The 21647-nt window shown below is 42.2% G+C and overlaps 1 protein-coding gene across 1 annotated transcript in view; it reads left to right on the top strand.

Moving 5' to 3' along the window:
* Positions 1-6895, top strand: part of LOC129177407 (neuronal acetylcholine receptor subunit alpha-2-like) — a 37059-nt gene extending 30164 nt beyond the window's left edge. The window contains exon 7 of the mRNA XM_054768515.1: positions 5436-6895. Coding sequence (XP_054624490.1) covers positions 5436-5561 — 126 coding nt within the window. The 3' untranslated portion in view covers positions 5562-6895. The remainder of the gene's footprint in view (positions 1-5435) is intronic.
* The last annotated feature ends 14752 nt before the right edge of the window (positions 6896-21647 follow it).

Below are 21647 nucleotides of genomic sequence, written 5' to 3'. Positions count from 1 at the left end.
TTCGCACTCACATTCATACCTATGGACAATTTAGATTCACTAATTAACCTAACATGCATGTTTTGGGAATGTCGGAGGAAACCGGAGTACCCGGAGAAAACCCACGCATGCACACATTTCTCCTAGAGAAATTCACGTCTTATCTATGTATCAGTGCTCATGTAAAACTTTTATCAACATTTGACCATGCACAATATACATTTTTTAACCAGAATTACTTACAATAAAATTAATTAACCAATTAATCATGTTTAATATTTCAATTTAATGAAATGTAGAAATGGTTTATGTTTTTTAAGTGTGCAGCAGTAGGGAGTACATGGCTTCAAGTCATATATCTGAAGGGGTACACGACTGTAAAAAGTTCTGTAACCTCTGCTCGAAGAGGAGCTCAAAGTAGAGCCACTGCTCTTTCACATCAAGAGGAGCTAGTTGAGGTGGCTCAAGCATCTAGTCCGTATGTCTCCTGGACACCTCCCTGGTGAGGTGTTTCTGGGCATACCCAGCCGGGAGGAGGCGCCGGGGCAGACCTAGGACACGCAAGAGGGATTATGTCTCACAGCTGGCCGGGAAAGCCTTGGTGTCCTCCCGGTGGAACTGGAATAGGTGGCCGGCAACTGGGAAGTCTGGGCTTCCTTACTGAGACTGCTGCTCCCGCGACCCCTATGTGGACGAGTGGAAGAAAATGGAATGGAATGGAATGATTGGTGCGATTAACACTTAATTGTGGGGTCATTTTGTATTCAATTTTTATTCCATCCATCCATTTTCTTCCTCTTATCCCTCCCGGATGACTGAGCTCCTCACATCTTTTAGGGTGAGTCCAGCCACCGGACGAAACTCATTTCAGCTGCTTGTATCCACGGTCTCTCTTATCCCTCCCGGATGACTGAGCTCCTCACATCTTTTAGGGTGAGTCCAGCCACCGGACGAAACTCATTTCAGCTGCTTGTATCCGCAGTCTTGTTCTTTCAGTGACAACCTATTGCTCATGACCATAGCTGAGGGTGAGAACATAGATCGACCGGTAAATTGAGAGCTTTGCCTTCCGGCTGAACTCTCTCTTCACCACGGTGGTCCGGTACAACACATGCTGCACTATCCGCCTGTCAACCTCGCGCCCCAACCTTCCCTCTCTCGTGAATAAGACCCCAAGATAGTTGAAGTCCTCCACCTGGGGCAGGACCTCATTCCCAACCCGGAGGGTGCAATCCACCCTTTTCTGATTGAGAACCATGGCCTTGGATTTGGAGGTGCTGAGTTTCATCCCAGACACTTCACACTCAGCTGCAAACCGCCCCAGTAAACACTGAAGGTCACAGCCCAATGAGGCCATCAGGACCACATCGTCTGCAAATAGCAGAGAAGGGATCCTAAGGCCCCCCAACTGGACTTCCTGTGCCTAGAAATTCTGTCCATGAAAATTATGAACAGAATTTGTGACAAAGTGCAGCCTTGGCGGAGGCCAACGTTCACTGGAAACAGGCTTGGCTTACTGTTGGCAATGCAAACCAGGTTCCTGCTCCGGTTGTACAAGGACCAACTGGCACGTAGTAGCGCGCTACCAATCCCGTACTCCTACAGTACCCCCTACAGGACACCACAAGGGACACGGTTGAATGCTTTTTTGAAGTCCACAAAGCACATTTAGACTGGTTGGGTTAACTCCCTTGTACCCGCCAGTATCCTTGCAAGGGTGTAGAGCTGGTCCAGTGTCCCATGACGGGGACCAAAACCACAATGCACCTCTTGTAGCCGAGGTTTTACTAACGGTCGTACCCTTCTCTCAGCACCCTGGAATAGACCTTCCCAGGGAGGCTGAGGAGTGTGGTCCCCATATAGTTGGAACACACCCTCCGGTCACCCTTCTTGAAAAGTGGGACCACCACCCCGGTCTGCCAATCCAGAGGTATTGTTCTTGACTTCCACGCAATGTTGAAGAGACGTGTCAGCCAAGACAGTCCCTCAACATCCAGAGCCTTCAGGAATTCAGGGAGAAACTCGTCCACCCCCGGGGCTTTGCCACTGGGGAGCGTTTTAACTACCCTAGATACGTCAGCCTTGGTGATGGAACTGTCCGCATTCGTGTCCTCAGACTCTGCTTCCTCTATAGAAGTTATGTCAGTGGGATTGAGAAGGGCCTCAAAGTATTCCTTTCACCGTCCGACTATATCCTGAGACAAGGTCAGCAGGCCCCCGTCTCCACTGTAATCAGTGTGGACCAGGCATTGTTTCCCTTTTTGAGGCGTCAGATGGTTTGCCAGAACCTCTTTGAGGTTGACCGAAAGTCCTGGCATCCTCCCTGCCATCTTATCCAACTCATCACCAGGTGGTGATCAGTTGACAGCTCAGACCCTCTCTTCACCCGCATGTCCAGAACATGCGGATGCTGGTCTGATGATACAACTACAAAGTCGTTCATAGACCTGCGGCCTCCTTACGTTCTAACATGGTGTCTGTTATGGACAAACTGTGGTTCGCACAGAAGTCCAATAACATCATAATGCATTGGATTCAGATCAGGGAGGACATTCCTCCCAATCATGCCCCTCAGGTCAGACTGTCATTGCCCACATGGGTGTTGAAGTCTCCCAGTAGATCTACGGAGTCACCAGCTGAGGGGTGCTGGACAGCAAGAAGGCTGGGTGCTATGAACTGCCGTACGTGTATGCACAAACGACAGTCAGGACCCTTCCCCCAAACCAAAGACATAGGGAAAAGACACTTTCGTTCACCGGGGATGACTCCAATACAGAGGCACCGAGCCGGGGAACTATTAATAAGCCCACACTAGCACCACCTTGCAGCAACTCCAGAGTAGAACAAGATCCAGCCCTCTCGAGGAGTTTGGTTCCAGAATCCAAACTGTGGGTCGACTACGTCTAGTTAGAATGTCTCAACCTCTCACACAAGTTCGGGCTCCTTCCCCACCAGAGAAGTGACATTCCATGTCCCAAGAACCAGATTTGGCTGCCCAGACCAGGTCGCCCAGGCACCCACCCTCGACCTTATGCAGGTGGTGGGTCTACGAGGGGGGCATTTTTTTATTTTACATTTTTATTGTTATTTAACTAAGTCACTATTTCAGAAAAAATATTCCAATAGATAATACAAATAACTAGAAGCAGACTTTATTTTGAATTTAAACAGAAGAAAAAGCTAAACCTAATCCATGGACCCAGGAATTTGAAAAGGCTTGGTAGTGGTCTGACAACTCATAATACTACCTAAAATTTCAGTGAGAATGTGGTCCAAGAGTTGGACATTCAACAAGAACGTGGCTTTTTCAATTTGTACTGCAACCCATCCAGGCAACAGACTTGCATTTCAGGATTAAGGCATTTCAGTTTGGGAACTTCTTGTCACACTCGGTGTGACTCTGTTGTCTGTTGAGTTTTCCTTTGTTATTTTGTTATGCACTTCCTGTTATTTGTTATGTGCAGCCGCTTGACGCAGGGTTTGGCAGTGTGCAATAGTTGGCTGCTATTATCAGTTTGACCCTTGAGCCCAGCAAAGTATCAGGGCTTTGCTGGTTCATTGTCAATGCTCCATGCATTGTCTTATTTACTATTTATTGTCTTAGTTTTCTTATCCCTCTTGTACTTACCTGTTTTATTTTTCACTGAGCCCTTTTGCTTGCCTTGTGTTTCCATTCTGGCTATAAAACTGTGAGTACCTGTAACTGCTTATCGCTCATGAAAAACTTTTACCTGCACTTTAGCTCTGTCTCTGCATCCTGGGGTCACAACCATTCGCCATCGTGACAGAATGAACCAGCCAATACACTGTGACCCTGCAGAGCAGGAATATTGGAACTCCGTTTTTCTTAAAGCATTGGATGCCATGTGTGAACCTTACACACAAGAGGAATATGTTGATAGTGAAGTCCTGACGGCCAGTCGCCATCGACATGGCCGCTCTCATCGCAAGTGCAAGCCTGAGCCAACTCCAGTAGATGTTCACACATCAGCCCGTCCTCGACGCAAATGCATGTCTTGGCCGGCTCCAGTTCCAAGTCAGGTCAGAAGTCGTTCGCCTTCTGCCACTCCTGCACCCCTTCTGCTCCAAACCTCCCACCACCCATCCCTGGCTTTTACTTCCACTGGTCCGGCAGAGCCATTTAATCCTGGTCCCCCTCAGACCGTCCTCCCTGTGTCGTCAAGCGAGCCATCTGGAATCCATTGTTGGAAAGGGGGTGCACCCTCAGCTGTGCAACAGGGGATGCACAGCTCATTCCTACTCCACACCAGGCCGAGTGGCCTCCTGATCCTGCTCAACACTGGGCCGAGTCACCTCCTGCTCCACGCCAGGCCGAGTCGCCTACTGTTCCTGCTCCATGCCAGGCATCCGCCTCCTGCACCTGCTCCACACCAGGCCAAGGCCCAACCGCCTCCTGTCTCTGTTCCATGGCAGGTTGAGGTAGAGCTGCCTCCAGCTCCTGTCCTGGCTGACCTGCGGCAGTGACGCATGACCTGCAGCTCCCCAACTTCAGCCCTTCATTGGCCAAGCAACCAGAGGCGTCCTCATGTCGGCTTCCCTGGGCTTGCCATCCTGGCCGTCCCCAGGAGCAGCCCACATGGCTCAGGTGGGTCTTGAGTTCGGCCCGCACCCCAGAGTGGAGTACGCACGCCAGGCGACCCTCCGCCAACGCCCATGTGACTTTGGGAACGCCTGGGATCCATTCCTTAAAGGAAGGGTATTGTCATGGTCGGCGTTACTCTGTTGTCTGTTGAGTTTTCCTTTGTTATTTCCTCATTTCGCGTTCTGCTCCCTTATTTTGGTATTTGTTATGTGCAGCCCTGCAAAGTGTCAGGACTTTGGTGGTTCATTGTCAATACTCCATGTATTGTGTCATTATTTGCTGCTTCTCAGTCTTAGTTATCTTATCCTTGTTTTTTTTTTACTTTTTCATTTTTCACTGAGCCTTTTTGCTGTCGCCTTGTGTTTCCATTCTGGATATAAAACTGTAAGTACCTGCACCTGCTTGTCACTAATTAAAGACTTTTACCTGCATTTTGACTCTGTCTCTGCATCCTGGGGTCACGACCATGCGCCACCATGGCACTTCTAAACCAGAAAACGCTTAAATTCGAGTGTATATGCTGAATTAAGGATTTAATTCAAAGTAATAATAAAAATCAATGTGAGCCATTGTCCCCCCAGTCATTAATTGTCAATGTTGTCTATTTTGGGGGGAAGTTTTAGGTCTATCAGTAGAACAACTGACCCTCGCTAATTGAACCTTGAATTTTTCATAAGAGACACCTGCAAATATTGAATGACATTTAGGAGCGAGATGCCCCTTAATGAAAAAATTCAGCCATTCGTGAGGAATCAATCAAGGGTGAAAACTGACAGCTGCCTAAAAGGACATTGGTGTCTTGCATTAAGTCTTCCATGTCCCTCACTGCTGTTTTTTTTTTTTTTTACGCTAGGTGAAAGAAGACTGGAAGTATGTCGCGATGGTGATCGACAGGATATTCCTCTGGATGTTTGTACTGGTGTGTATACTGGGATCAGTGGGACTTTTTCTTCCACCTTGGCTGGCTGGAATGATCTAAAAACTATTTCAAAGACTATTTAACCTGTTTTTTCATCAGTCAAAGGAATTCTATTGTTTATTTATTGATTCTCATAAAGGTTATAAACAAGATAAAATGTCTATCATTGATTACAGGAAGTGCATAAATATTTTATGAGTGAGACCTTCCCGCTAATATTTCCATTTGACATTCTAACACCTTTGTATGTGGGATGCAAACCTCCCCGCCAAGGCTTGAATTAGCCTAACTTGGATATACATAGCATCATCTTGAAAATTTTTCATGAGGTTTAGTGCATTACTCAGTGGGACATTAAAGAAAATGGCCAAAATAAGCATAAATGATTGTTTGACATGATAATTTGTGTAATTAATTGTCAATGAATTGTGTCTTGAAGAGAATTATGTCAAATGGATTCGCTACTTGGATGCAACCAGCAGAGGCACTGTTGTTATCAGTCTTAACTAAAGACGAAAAGTGCATGCAAGCAAGACTTCACAACATTCAGATTATCCAATTCTCCAAACAGTCTAGCAAGAAATAATCTAATAATATAATAATAAATTACAATAGGGCCTTCACATGACCGATGAGTGCTCGGTCTCTAAAAAATATAATAAGGAAACAAATAAAAAGTAATGACAATTTAATTAAATCAATTCTCTTTAGAGTCAAAAATATCCATCGCTACTGCAATGGTAACAAAAGTGGGGGCAAAATGAAGTTTTATTTTATTAAATCTGCACCAAAATTTGGAAAAAACAGAAAAGAAACATCAAAGAAAAATGTGAAAAATTTTACGTTCCTGTGACTTTCATTGAAAGCTATCAGGTAGTTAATCCCGCAAAAATCCGCCAAAAAGCCCGTAAACAAATAATACACAGTAACAAACTTAGTGTTGGGTGGTAAAATAATAATAATAATATTAATTTATTAATATTTTAATAATAATGCTATCAACTCCCGGAAATAAAGTTTGGTTTTGACAGTGCTCCCACTACAAAGCCATTAAACATCAAAACAGCTTTGTGCACTCTGGTCATTCAATAAAAGTGTTGAAATGTGTGTGCGTGTGTTTGCCTGTGTATGTGTGTATTGATTTTTGCCCGTTTTGTCCCCTTACACCGTTTACGAGAGCACTCATGCAGATCCCCCTTGTTAGCGCTTGACTTAACACATTTATTCAATATTTGTTCGATCTTTCTCATTTGACCTATCACAGACCTTGTGATCGGTCAGTGGTCCAATGTCGATGATGTGATGAAATAAAGCATGGATGACTTTTTTTCCTACTCCTGCTATGCTTGAGTTATGTTATGCTTCAAGTGTTTAACATTTACAATATGACGAAAATGAAATGCATAGTTTGAATTTGGTTGAATGGATGACTAATTACTCACAATAGAAGAAGCAAAGTCAAAATTGCTATAAACTCCTCAGTATGGATCTGAATGGGTGATACAATGAAGGCAAAGCATGAATTAGATTCACAATTCCCTGATTGACCCATAGGACGTGACATGAAAATGAGGTGCAATGAAAATGAGGTGAGATGAAAATGAGAAACCACAATGTCCTTGAATTGCTGTACACAGGCTCAGCTAAAATCAAACACGTTAGAAAAACACCATAAACATGTCAATTGCCCCCAAAAGTCATACAATCTGAAATTCAACCAACCGCGATAGAGCAAGAAAATATGAGGCTAGTCTCCTCACCCCACCAACAGCTGGACAACCCTAGCAAGGCAAAGGAGCAGGAAAGTCAGAAAATGAGCAAGCGACCAGACGAACGGACGAGCAGCAAGGCAACCCACCACACCACGCCGGCCGGGCAGCAAATCCCCAGAGAAGGAGCGCCACGCCCGCAAGGCACAGGGAGGCCAAGCACCAGAGCTGAGAGGCGAGACCAGCAGCTGACCAGCCGGCGGGCCCCACCAGCCACTGGGAGCCAGACTGCCCCTCCACCCACAGAACCAACCGGACAGGGCCCGCAGCCAGATCAGGGAAAGGCAAAGACATGGAGAACAGCCCAGCGAAGCACAAAGGCAGGCGACAACAAACACCTAGCAGAGCACCGCACCCCCGAAAGACCCGGCCCCAAGACACACAGCCCCCACCTTCTGTCCGCTACCCAGGCCCATGGTCCCCGCCACCCAGGCCCATGGTCCCCGCGAACGAGTCCACGCCCCACCCCACATCACAGTCCAGCTCCCCCAACAGCCACCGCAGCACAGCATCCCCAAGCCACCATGGTGGCATGCAGGCCACCAGCAGCATGGGCCCCGACCCCGGAGACCGACGGGTCCAAGGGAAGCGCCACGGACCGCACCCCCGATGAAAGCCCCAGCATCAACCGGCCCCAGCGGGCTCCCCCAGGAAGGGCAGGTTCTTCATTTTCAAAGGGCGAGTACTGTATTATAGTTTTATTATGTAGTGCATTTTTACACGTAACTGACAGTTGAGAATGTTAAAATGTTACATAAACCACCGACTGTACATTTAATAAATTGGATGGCACACATCTAGCAGGAAATATGAATAAAAAACATCCCTGAATTTAGTATATTATTCATAATTATTTCAAAAGCACTCACATGGTCTTCTTATCGGTGTTATCATAAATCTCATCAACTTAAGGAAGCTCTGCTAATTGAAAAGATTCAGAATTCTCAAGATAAAATCACAATCCTTTAATTCGTGATAATTTATTTTGTCTGAAAAATGATACCTGACCAATTCCATTAATTTAACAGTCCATTAATTAGCCTCGGGTTAATTGTGCTGTGGGAATGAAATCATCACATCATTACACCAGCTAGCCTATGTTTGCCTGTTGGACACATTAAATAGGCCATTTACTCTGCAAACAAGCTAATCTGATGTCGTTACATGATGGTAGGATGGAAGAGGCTTCTGGTAACACTCAGGCTTTAAACAATGCAACCATATGAAAGTAATATTATTCATATACATACAGTGGTGTGAAAAAGTGTTTGCCCCCTTCCTTATTTTTTTGCATGTTTGTCACACTTAAATGTTTCAGATCATCAAACAAATTTAAATATTAGTCAATGACAACACAACTGAACACAAAATGCAGTTTTTAAATGAAAGTTTTTATTATTAAGGGGGAAAAAATCCAAATCTACATGGCTCTGTGTGAAAAAGTGATTGCCCCCTAAACCTAACAACTGGTTGGGCCACCCTTAGCAGCAACAACTGCAATCAAGCGTTTACGATAAATTACAGCGCTGTGGAGGAATTTTGGCCCACTCATCTTTGCAGAATTGTTGTAATTCAGCCACATTGGAGGGTTTTCAAGCATGAACCGCCTTTTTAAGGTCATGCCACAGCATCTCAATAGGATTCAGGTCAGGACTTTGACTAGGCCACTCCAAAGTCTTCATTCAATTAAGTCTGAATCCATTCAGAGGTGGACTTGCTGGTGTGTTTTGGATCATTGTCCTGCTGCAGAACCCATTTTGAGGTCACAAGCAGATGGCCAGATATTCTCCTTCAAGATTTTTTGGTAGACAGCAGAATTCTTGGTTCCATTTATCACAACAAGTCTTCCAGGTCCTGAAGTGGTTTTCCTCTTGGAACTCTGCCATGCAGGTTGTTTTTGCCCACTGTCTTTCTTTCGGTGGAGTCATGAACACTGACCTTAACTGAGGCAAGTGAGGCCTGCAGTTCTTTGGATGTTGTTGTGGGGTCTTTTATGACCTCTTGGATGAACCATGTAGGTTTGTTTTTCTCCTTTAATAACAAAAAGTTTTTTGTGTTCATTTGTGTTGTCATTGAGTAATATTTAAATTTGTTTGAGGATCTGAAATGATCTAGTAAATGATCTAATGATCTAAAATCGTTTATCTACAATGATTGAAATGATGACAAATAATGAGAGTGGGTGTAGTTGAGTGTGATAACAATGTGTGGTGGGCAGTGGAATAACTACGCACTAGTTTCTGTTTATAGTGACTGCTGACTGAGATTAAATAGATCCTGGACCTTAGTCTGGTCTGGAGCAGGCTAGCTCCACAGAATAAATCTCCATGGTAACCTATGTCATAGCATATCCCACTATCCAACTTTTGTGCAACCGAATCACATGAGCCAGGATGACCAAGATATCCTGGCTTAATCCCTTATTCTAGTTTTGTGCAATGGGCAAAAGTTGATTTATTCAAACTGATGACGCACCTGGTGATTTACTGTGGCACAGCATTTATTAGAGTGGAGACAGCTGTTTGAGGAAATGCAGTATATAGAATTTGTCATTGTCTTAAACTCAATTTGAAAAAATAGCGAATGCCAGTCAAGCTCACAAGCTGTTTCACCGGCACCTTGGGGCAGAAGGATCTGCTACCTCACATAGTGGAGAAAGGACAGGGAGAGCTGACAGAGAAGAAACTAAAGAAAGCACATTAAGGATTATGGACAAATTAATTCCTATGTATTAATTGAATATATCGTGAAAAAAGGATATAGAACAGGGGTAGGGAACCTACGGCTCGGGAGCCAGATGTGGCTCTTTTGATGACTGCATCTGGCTCTCAGACATTTCTAAACACCATAAAATGTGTTTATTTGAATTTGTTTTCCTGACATTTTAAAGTAAAACATTACAGAAATCACAGTGTAAAAATAACATTAAAAATATGCTTTCTAATGCATTTTAATCCATCCGTTTGATGTTCTAGCACAAATACCAGCTGTCCTTCCCATGTTTTCCGTGTCAGACACCAAAACTTGATTATTATTGGGGTCGTCCCTCCTTTAATCAAATAGTCAGCTAGCTAATTGTGCAGAGACAACCCTTTTGACGAAAGAGGAAAAGAAAGAAAGATACGAAGTAGGGCGCAAAACCATGCAGCACCAGAAGTCGCATTAATGGTATAAAGTAATTTATTTATTATTGGTTAGCTTCAATATAACAACATTATTAAAAGGAATACATTCAGAGACTTATTATATTATAAAATTGTTGGTCTTTCTTAAATACACACATTTGGTTGTATTCGGTGTTAAAAAATATGATATGGCTCTCACGGAAATACATTTTAAAATATGTGGCTTTCATGGCTCTCTTTGCCAAAAAGGTTCCCGACCCCTGATATAGAACAATGTTTTCTTTTCACCACAGTGCCATGTGCTGGATTTGGTAGGAGATTGCCCCATATGCCCTGATGCAAAATTCTTAAGGTGAGACACTCAGTTCACGAGGCAAGACAATAGACGAGATTGTGTCTACGAGACGAGATGAGATTGAGAACATGACTTTTAAGAAAAGTACAATGAAAAAGTGCCAGTCCTGTGTCAAGAAGGGCGTAAAGAAGCCACTTCTCCTCAGGAAAACAACAGGGACAGGGTGTATTCTGCAAAAGGTACAGGGATTGCACTCCGTAAGACTTGGGTAAAACCATTTTACCCCCTTTCTGATTATTTGGAGCATCTAGAAAAAAGCTTGTCCAGAGAAGAAAAGGGGAGTGCTACTCTCAGTCCTGTGTCATGCCAACAGTAAAGCACCCTGAAGTCATTCTTCTGTAGGCTCGCTTCTCAGCCAGGGGACTTGGCTCTCTCACAAATTTGCTTAAGAACACAGCCATGAATAAAGAATGGTACCGAAACATCCTCCGAGCAAGTTCTCCCAACCATCCAAGAACAGTTTGGTGACAACCAATGCTTTTTCCAGCATGATGAAGCACCTTGCCATGATTCAAAAGCGATAACTGGCATTGGAAGTAAAACATCATTATTTTGGTTCCACGGCCAGGAAGCTCCCAAAACCTAATCCCTTTGAGAACTTGTCGACAGTCCTCAAGAAACAAACCAAAAAAAAATGTGACAGTATATTGCAATCTTCTAATTTAATTTCTACAGACATGCATGCACATGGCAATATACTGAGGCTGGCAAAATGATCAAGGTCATTTTCATTTATTGTGTGATTGATTTATTATCGTCCCAGACCTGGTGCCTACGACACAGTTTTTTTCTGAAAGAAAAATCTTGTCTTAACATTCAGTTTCTACTTTATTCATGTATTGTCGATGGATTCAGTTAGAACGGCATTGTTTGCAAAGATAATCTATGTTTTTTTCATTGATATAAGATTTATATAAAATCTGCCCGTGTTTAAGTCTCACAAGGTCAGGCGAGGCCCTTTCTCCGCCTGCACACACACACCGGCATGCTTGAGTTCCTGCACCCCAAAACCAGATTCTATTCAACAGCGCGCAACGTTTACGCTCGACCTTCTCCTCTGACCTCAGGCAGCCCACTCTAGTATTATATTTCTACAGGTTCAGCAGAGCAGAATCTCTATTGATTATTCTGTTGAAAATACAGACTGGAGACAATGACAATTAAGGCAAAATATGGAAAGGCAGCACTTACTGTATAACAAGGTGAGATAGTTGCTTTGCTGCAACGTTCTTCATTGATTTTAACACATTGCTAAGTGATTTTAGCATTTGAATAAAATACAATTAAATAGCATTTGGTGGTTCGGAAGAGTAGCAAACAAAGAAAAAGTGCAGCTTTTGTAGCTCTAGCTTTTGATTTGAAGCGCAGTCTAATTTAATGTAGCATATAACAATATGAACATAATCATACTCTATAACTTCATAGCTAAATCATTTTATGATTTGTGCAAAAATATCAATTGATATACTGCACAAATATACAATAATAGATTTAAATTATATGTCATAGTAGTCGTTTCATTGACCGAAGGGCAGCACTGCTAATAAAATGGATCATTCATATAAAAGCCTTTACACAATATCAGTAAAAGAAAATGCAATATACGTATATGCACAATTAAATAATATCATCCTAATTATTATTATGAATTAATCATTAAGTGCATCACATAATTTTGACCGTCACATACAAAGAAATAATTATCTCTACTACAAAATTATGTTTTTTAAAAAATATATTTTTAAATCAACCCAGGTTGGCACGGTGGCCGAGTGATTAGCATGTTGGCCACACAGTCAGGAGATCGCTTGGGCATCTCTGTGTGGAGTTTGCATGTACACTCCCCGTGCTAACCACTAGGCCACCGTGGGGTGGTATTGTCGTGGTATTGTCTTTCAGATTCATTGCTCTTTTTGTTTGTTTCTTAGCTTTAAGGCTTGCTGGCCTTCATTTATTGCAAGATAGGCTGATATTTTTTGTAATAAGAAACGCCACAGTGTCTGGTAGCCACCAAAAAGGGAAAAACATTAAACTTTTTCTTATTTTTTGTTGGTCCAATAAGATGCAATGCGGTAGCGGTTCGTTGCACGACGGTTAGAGATTGCTGATGTAGAACACAAGTCGACAGCTCAATCTGTTCCAAACATTTCTAAGCTAACCCTTTTTCTCTAGCCAGCAACCTTCTTGTGAATTCCCGAGTTAAACATCTTGTCAAGGTGGCCACCCAATCAATTGGTTCATCACACCGCCTTAATCACATAATCCAGGTCCTGATATGTGCTGATTGGCGGGCCGGGGCTTTTTCTAATGGGGCGGACGTCAGCGGGAGGTATGCTTAGCAAACAGACACACACACACACTCACGGACAGTCGGGTCAGGCTTTGGAAGCGACGCCCTCAGAGACATGAGGCTCATGAATGAGTTAAAACATGGCGCACTGAGCCCTCCCAGGGCCCACCTCCGGGATCCCATTATTTCAACACTCGCTGTATTGTGCCACCTGGAAGAACTGTCAAAGTCCTTCCAGGTCCCAAGTGGGACTCTCCTCAGGATAGAACATTGTCTTCCTTCTACTAGCCACAATGACTCTCTGTTTGAGTTAGGCTCTTATTTCCTGTGTATGACCATATAATCCCATCTGGCCCAGGAAAGAGAAGCTAATTGGCTGCCGCCTCATGTCCACAATATCGACCTTCGCTTGTCTGCAGTGGGGGGCAGGTGGTCTTTGAAACAGGTATAGAAGAGTTTCTGTTGGAGTCAAAGTTGATTTTAGTCTATTAATAACTTGCTTGCCGGCTGGAAGGTCAACCCAACTCAACTTTACTACAAAGAAAAAAACCAAATCAAAAAACAACAAATGATCCAGAAGACGTTGCCAACTTGTGTAAATCTACAATTCTCCTTGTTAGATCTTCACTGAGTTCCTTGGACTTCCATCCAGCGAGTGCTGGGCTGGCAAACGCATCCTTTTTACTACCAGCTGCAGTCAATCATCATCTCTTAACAAGAAGTTAATATCCATGTTAAATTCAAATTAGGACTGTCAATCGTATTAAAATGTTTAATCGTTATTAATCACATTTTGTCCATAGTTAATTCATAATTAATCACACTTAATCGCAGATAGAAATAAATTTGATCTGTAATAAGTAGGGATGTAAATCTCTTTGTGGTTAACGATTTGATACGCAAGTGTAATAACTACATCAAATTTTATGTAAATGGATAACATAATTGTGGAAATATTGGGCATTATTGCATCCTGAAAAGAAATCATTAAATGACTACTGTATTTATGCCCCCATGAGTGCATGGAAACTTCTGACGACAACTTGTTTCTAGGTGGTAGTAGTAGTATCATATAGTAGCAGTACACTAAGCAGGTGACTGGTTATTGCTGCATTCAAAAATAAAAATATGAACAATTTTAGCTGTCTGTATTGTCCATTAAATAATCCTTGTCTCAGGCTAGGCCTCCATTGTTTTATGATTAGACAGAGCCCTAAGGCAGGGGTGTCCAGACTTCTTCCAGCGAGGGCCACATGGTTGAAAATGAAACAATGCAAGGGCCATTTTGATATTTAGTAAACCAACACGTGTAGATATGCTAAAGGTCGCACATATTTCAAGAAAAACTACATCTCAGCTTTGTGATATACAGAAGGTGAAAAATGTATTAGTACAAACTTCAGTCTTTGCTCTTTTTTCCCATTTTTGCAGTTTTTAAATTTTTTAAAAATATTTCAACTGTCTTTGTAAACATTCTTTGGAAATTTTTTCTCAGAATTTTATGACTTTACTTCCATAATATTATAATCTGTTGCCCAACCTAATTTCCCCAAAATTATGACTTTCTTTTGTTTAGTTTGTTAGTAGTATTACAACTTTTAAAAAATGTCTTTAAAATTTCAACTCTATGCTACTAAAATTACATTATTTTTCCTAATATCCAAATATTATTAATTTATTATTATTTTTTTTGTAAAATTTAGACTTTTTTTCCTTGTCAGAATAGAATTTTTTTTCTTTTGGTATTTTGACTTTATTCCCGTAAAATTACAGCTGTTTTTTTTTTCATTTCTGCTGTTGTTTGTTTTTTTTTAATTTCCAACTATTTCAACTTTCTTCTTGTAAATTTTCTTCTCATAATTATGACTTTATTCCTATAATATCCTGACGTTCTCAAAAAATTACAACTTTTTTTTCTCATAACATTATGACTTTTTTTTTCATATTTCTCCTCTCTTGTTGAGAAGAATTGTATGACATTTTTGGGTAACAGATTATTGTTTGCTTTATAAATAATGTTAGCTGTTTGAAAATGTACTAGATCAGCAAATTTTTCGTGTGATTTTAAAAATTAGGCATTATTAGGAATTATGGATTATCCTAAATGATATTTTTTGCAGTAAATTTAGCGAGTGGAGTTTGCTTTTATGTTATTACCCCATATCTCCACACGATAAGTTAGATATGGTAATACCCTAGGGTAATAAGTTTATGGAGTAATCTTTTAATCGAGGGCGACCATGTCACAACATTATCGTAAATTCTGGTACAATTACTGCAATTTTTTTTGTACATTTTTGCTGCTGTTGTTTTTTTTTAGTTTTCTTTTGAAATTATATTTTCAGAAAATGTTGTGGGCCCATAAAGACATCCGCGGGCCGCAAATGGCCCCCGGGCCACACTTTAGACAAGGCTGCCGTAAGAGTTTGTTCGAGGGACAATTTGTACCATTCATTTTTTTTCCAAATTTCCATGAATATAGGTTTAATGTTTCGTTTTTAAAACATTTTAGGAACATCATCTCTGTTACTTAATAAATTTGCCTAAAATGGCAAAGCTATGCAAAAACACATCGACTCCTCGCGACCAAAATGTCCTATTGAAAATGTAATTTTTTTATCTTAACATAAACTACTGCAATCCTTTATGTTAACATTTTCATTTGGTTTACAGGATTTAAGTTACATTTTGAAAAATATTTTTTCCACTAGATGGCGCTACTTTTTCCTATTCAAAGCATGCAGCAGAAAGTGGTATCACTTTAATAAATATTTGTTTTGTTTTTTTCCGATTCAAAAGAAAGTGGAGCTATGTAAACATGCTGGTCTTTGAAAGCTTAAAACCCACAAAATGTAAATAACACAGTCACAGTCTGGAGATGGGGAAGACCTGGGTTTGAATCTCCTTTGGGCATTTCTGTGTGGAGTTTGCATGTTCTCCCAGTGCGTGTGTGGGTTTTCTCCGGGTATTCCAGTTTCCTCCCACATTCCAAAAACATGCATGTTAGGTTAATTGGTGACTCTAAATTGTCCATAGGTATGAATGTGAGTGTGAATGGTTGTTTGTCTATATGTGCCCTGCCATTGGCTGGCGACCAGTCCAGGGTGTACCCCGCCTCTCGCCCGAAGTCAGCTGGGATAGGCTCCAGCATAACCCCTGTGACCCTAATGAGAAGCGGCGTAGAAAAAGGAATGGATGGATGTATATTTCAAACTGCAGCAGTTTTTAAAAAACGTATTTGTTTAGCGTGGAAAAATGTATTAATAAATATTTTTGCAGCTGTGGACATTCTTCACTTGACAAGTTAATTTTAAGGACCTCTTAAAGATTAAAACAATATCTAAAAGTAAAAATCACTGTAGATGACGAAAACCAGCTGATAAAACTAAGAGCCTGTCCACACGGGAACGTTTTCAGGTCAAAACGGTGAAGTATTTGATCATTTTAGCCTTTTAACACCGCCTTGTTGTTGCCATATGGACAAGGAAATCTCTACTTTCTGAAAACGACGATGTCACCGCCCCGTCACATGACTAGAAATGAGTGGTTGGCTTCACTCTGGACGCGTCCCCTTTTTCAGCCACATGGCCACAACAAACGGATTAGGAGGAGGAGGGAGGAGGTACTGGTTTTCTCGCAGCACTCTCCCCAATGAGTTGGCCGCAGACACGCTGTCTCACCTTGGACGCCATCTCACAACAGCCCTGAATTTAAATGATAAATCCCTTCAAAGGGGAGGAAGCGTCACCAACACTTGGTATGTATTATATGTCCTTTTAACCATCGAAATTAGAGATGGGCATATTAATCAATTAGTTGATTACTTCATCATTAAAAATGAGATCAATTGTGTGGGATGATTGATGATTATGAATCATGTATTGAAGCAACTGAGGTGAAATGGGGTCTTGCACTACTTGCTGCAACCTGCAGAGGCGCTGTTGGCTCTGTCTTAACTAGTCTGGTGTCTGCCATGAAGTTGGGTGTTTTTTATTCTTCCAAGAGCATACCATGTTTAATGCAATTTTTTTGTATGTGGCCCTCAATGGAAAAAGTTTGGGCACCTCTGGCTTAAACTATGGTGAAAAATATGAAATATAGTTATCAATCTATCATCTAAAGTCAACAGAAAAATTATAGGAAAAAAGGAACAAGTGATCTATTGATTTGAAAAAGCAAATGTATTCAAATGTGTGATGCTCCGTGTGTGTCGCTCTGCTGCCGCCTATCTGCTCTTTGTTGTAGTGCACGCTGCCCTGCAGAGCTGGAGCTGCTTAAAACACACGTGCAAGCAATCACCAGCACCTTCATTAGCTGCTGCAAGGCAGCAGTCCGGCGCCAGTTTGTTCTCTGCTCTCACCTGTGTGTTGTTCTGCCTTACCTGCAGCCGTGGTTTACCTGCTGGTCGTTTTGTACTTTGTAATATTGTTCCTGTGTGCCATCCCGCAGTGATTCCTGTCTGCCTTGCTAAGGTTAGTCCTGCCTAGTTTTTGGCAGCGCTTTCAGTTTTTCGCAACGTGTTTTTTCTCCTGCCCTTGCTTTTTTTTTTGGCAGTGTTGGCTAGTGCCCTGAGATTTTCTGTATAGTATTTTTGGACTGTCTGTGTTTTCTCCTGTTGGACTACTTTTTGTATTCAATTCTTTCTTTTTCCTGTTATCTCGTGTCGTGCTCATTCTCTGAGTTCCAAACCTCAGCGTAAGCCGATCGTGTAAAACAAACAAACAAAAAAAAACCTGATTAGGAATGATGGAATGATAGAAAAAAAAAAAAGTCAAATCTTGTGAAATGTTTATTATTTTACGATCCTCCCAGAGAACGTTTGGATTATGGGCTGCTGATGTCAGAGGATTAGGTTGTTTTCTAATGAATCCAGAGAAGAAAATATCTACAAGGAAGTACTTTTTTTGGGTTCCCAACCTTTTCTGTGCCTCTCCCAAACCTACACAATGTTAAACCTTAAAGCGGCAAACCTAACATTACATTTGATGATGAAATGGGTCAATTTAGGCTAAATTTGAGCAAGAAACTCAAATTTGTACATTTGATTCACTGCCAGTAGTCTACCTCGTGGTGTCTTGACGTCCAAATGTTTGTCAATTTGGACTTTTACCAACATTTGAATGGCAGTTATGCTGATTTTTGGAGTTGGAATTATATGTGAAAAGGGTGCACCTCAGTACACCTTGGATTGGACAGCATCAAAGAATTAACTGCGCGTTTTGCTTTTTCTTTGGCTTCATTTTTTCTGTCCAAATATTGTAGTATGAGTGTTTCAGTGCAGTGGAGTTGATGGCCAGTCACCATACGGATGACTGGGTAAGAGTGTTAAGCCAGCTTTAGTGCTCTTACCACTTTTATTTTGGTAGGAGCACCGCCATGACATGCTCCACTCTGCGTTTTCCCCAGATCAACAAAACTGTTCTACAATCTCCATCTGTATGCTTGTTCAATACGCGGTGATGCTGCCGTCATAAATCCTGCACCCATTTAAGAGGAAAGTAGATGACAAAGCAGCCTACTGTTTTAGGCGTGATTGATATGTCGCTACCGCAGCAACGTGGTCGTGCATATCAATGGTGCTGGGAGCAACTGGGGGGTGCTTTTGTGTCTTAGAACCCTGACCCTGTCATGTTTTCAGTCTTAAATTGATAGCTCACGCTGGCTGGTAACATCAAAGTGGAAACATCCTCCGCAAAGAAAGGTTGTAATTCACTCTCATGGCAGACACCGAGTCCCGACTTGGATGTCGGTCATGTTGACTTGTATTAGTACTTCAGAGAAACCTAATTGGCTGATGCCTCCTGTCATGACTTCGACCTTGACTTTTAATTGCAATAGCAGCAGGTGGTCTTGGAAGTAAATGTTGCTTACCTTCAGGCGGGCTTCATGAATGGAATCAAATTTTTTTTTTACTATATCGAGCTAGCCAGTTTGTCTGAACCTACAAAAGATCTGTTCCAGGGTCAAATTATTACAATCACACAATATTTACAAAAATGTAAAGGATCCTTTACATTTTTATGATTTTTTTTTTCTAATTATTTGAACATTCTTGAGTAAAATATGTATTTGGCATCTACAAGCAAGAATTGTGGCTCTCACAGACCTGTTACTACTTCTCTAAGAAGTTTTTCTATCCTCCTGTCGTTACCTGTATTGATCATTATCTTATCTATCTCTAAAAGACCGCTGTAGACACCTTCAAACAGTCAGACTCCAACCTCCACCATGGCCAAGACCAGAAGCTGTCTAAGGACACCAGGGACAAAATTATAGACCTGAACAAGGCTGGGATGAGCCAATCTACAAGTCGCCTTGAACGGTGAGGAATCAGCCCAGAACTACACGGAGGGCGGGGGGACTGGTCAATGACCTGAAGAGGGCTGGGACCAAAGTAGCAAAGTTTGCTATTAGTTCCACACTACATCGTGATGGATTAAAATCCTGCAGCACCTGAAAGGTCCCTCGGCTTAAGCCAGCACATGTCCAGGCCGGTCTAAAGTTTGTTAGTGACCATCGGGATGATCCAGAGGTGGATTGAGAGAATGTCATGTGTTCAGATGACACCAAAGTTGAACTTTTTGGTATAAACTCCGCCGGCCGTGTTTGGAGGGGGAAGAATGCTGAGTTGCATCCCAAGAACACCACGCTATGATGCATGGGGGTGGAAACATTACGCTTTGCGGCAGGATGACTGACCCATATTAAGGAAAGGATGAATGGAGCCATGTATCGTGAGATTTTGGCCAATAACCTCCTTCCATCAGTGAGAGCACTGAAGATAAACGTGGCTGGATATTCCAGCATGACAATGATCCCAAACACACTGGCCGGGCAACGGAGCAACAGCCCCAAAACATCAGAGATGTAGAGGAAAAATGGGTCAAAATACCAGTTACAGTATGTGAGCAAACCTGGTGAAGACCTACAAGACACATTTGACCTCAACATTTATTTTCAGAGCTTATTTTAAACCCAAACAAAGCGAATATGCTTGTTTTACCAGAACATTAACACAATGCTGGTGTCCACAACTCACATTTTGTATTTCAGAATGCATTTCTTTCTACTGTTCTTTCATTATTAACTGAAAACCTGAATGAAAAGCAGGCTTGCGGACACCTCATGTGGTCGTGGGGGCTACCTGGTGCCCGCCGGCACCACGTTGGTGACCCCTGCATTACAAAGTATTGAGCTGAACTTTTGTGACTGATCAAATATTTTGTTTCTGCACCATTATACAAATTCTTTAAAAATCATACAATGTGATTTCCTGCATTTTTTTTTCACATTCTGTCTCACAATTGAAGTGTCCCTTTGAAAATTACAGACCTTTTTTTTCTTTAAAGTGGGAAAACTTGCACAATCAGTGGCTGCCAAATACTTTTTTGCCCCACTGTAAATGTTAGCCACTTTGCGTATGTAAAAACACTAACACAGGGGTCACCAACGTGGTGCCCGCGGGCACCAGGTAGCCCCCACGACCACATGAGGCACCCTCAAGCCTGCTTTTCATTCAGGTTTTCAGTTAATAATGAAAGAACAGTAGAAAGAAATGCATTCTGAAATACAAAATGTGAGTTGTGGACACCAGCATTTCGTTAATGTTCTGGTAAAACAAGCATATTCGCTTTGTTTGGGTTTAAAATAAGCTCTGAAAATAAATGTTACAAAAATGAGTAGCTCTTGGCCATTTTCATTCTGTAAAAGTAGCTCTCACAAGGAAAAACCTTGGTGACCCCTGCACTAACACTCACTGTCCTTATGAAATTTAACATAAATGTGTTTCGTACATAATTTTTTTTTAACATATCCATCCATTTTCTGTACCACTTCTCCTCATTAGGGTCACGGGGGCATTCCAGCTGACTTCGGGCGACAGGCGGGGTACACCCTGGACTGGTCGCCAGCCAATGGCAGGGCACATATAGACAAACGACCATTCACACTCACATTCATACCTATGGACAATTTAGAGTCTCCAATTAACCTAACATGCATGTTTTTGGGTACTGGGTACTCCAGGAAACCGGACTCAAACCCAGGTCTTCCCGATCTCCAGACTGTGACTGTGTGGCCAACATGCTAACCACTAGACCACCGTGCGGCTTTTTTAGCATATCTAATTGTTATATCCATCCATTTTCTATACCGCTTCATCCCCATTAGGGTCGCGGAGCCTATCCCAGCTGACTTCGGGCGACAGGCGGGGTACACCCTGGACTGGTCGCCAGCCAATGGCAGGGCACATATAGACAAACAACCATTCACACTCACATTCATACCTATGGACAATTTAGAGTCACCAATTAACCTCACCTGCATGTTTTTGGGAATGTGGGAGGAAGCCGGAGTACCCGGAGAAAACCCACGCGCACACGGGGAGAACATGCAAACTCCACACAGAAATGCCCAGGGAATCGAACCCAGGCTGTTCCTGTATTGGCCAACGTGCTAACCACTAGACCACCGTGCGGCCCAATTGTTATATCATTCATTCATTTTATGCCGCTTGTCCGCACCAGGGTCACAGAGGTATGCTGCAGCTATCCCAGCTGACTTTGGGCGAGAGGTGGGGTACCTATGGGCAATTTAGAATCTCCATTT

The sequence above is a fragment of the Dunckerocampus dactyliophorus genome, chromosome 1 (assembly GCF_027744805.1).
Source record: "Dunckerocampus dactyliophorus isolate RoL2022-P2 chromosome 1, RoL_Ddac_1.1, whole genome shotgun sequence".
Lineage (NCBI taxonomy): Eukaryota > Metazoa > Chordata > Actinopteri > Syngnathiformes > Syngnathidae > Dunckerocampus > Dunckerocampus dactyliophorus.
Note: the sequence above shows the minus strand (reverse complement) of the source record. Positions and strands in the feature narration are given on the sequence as shown.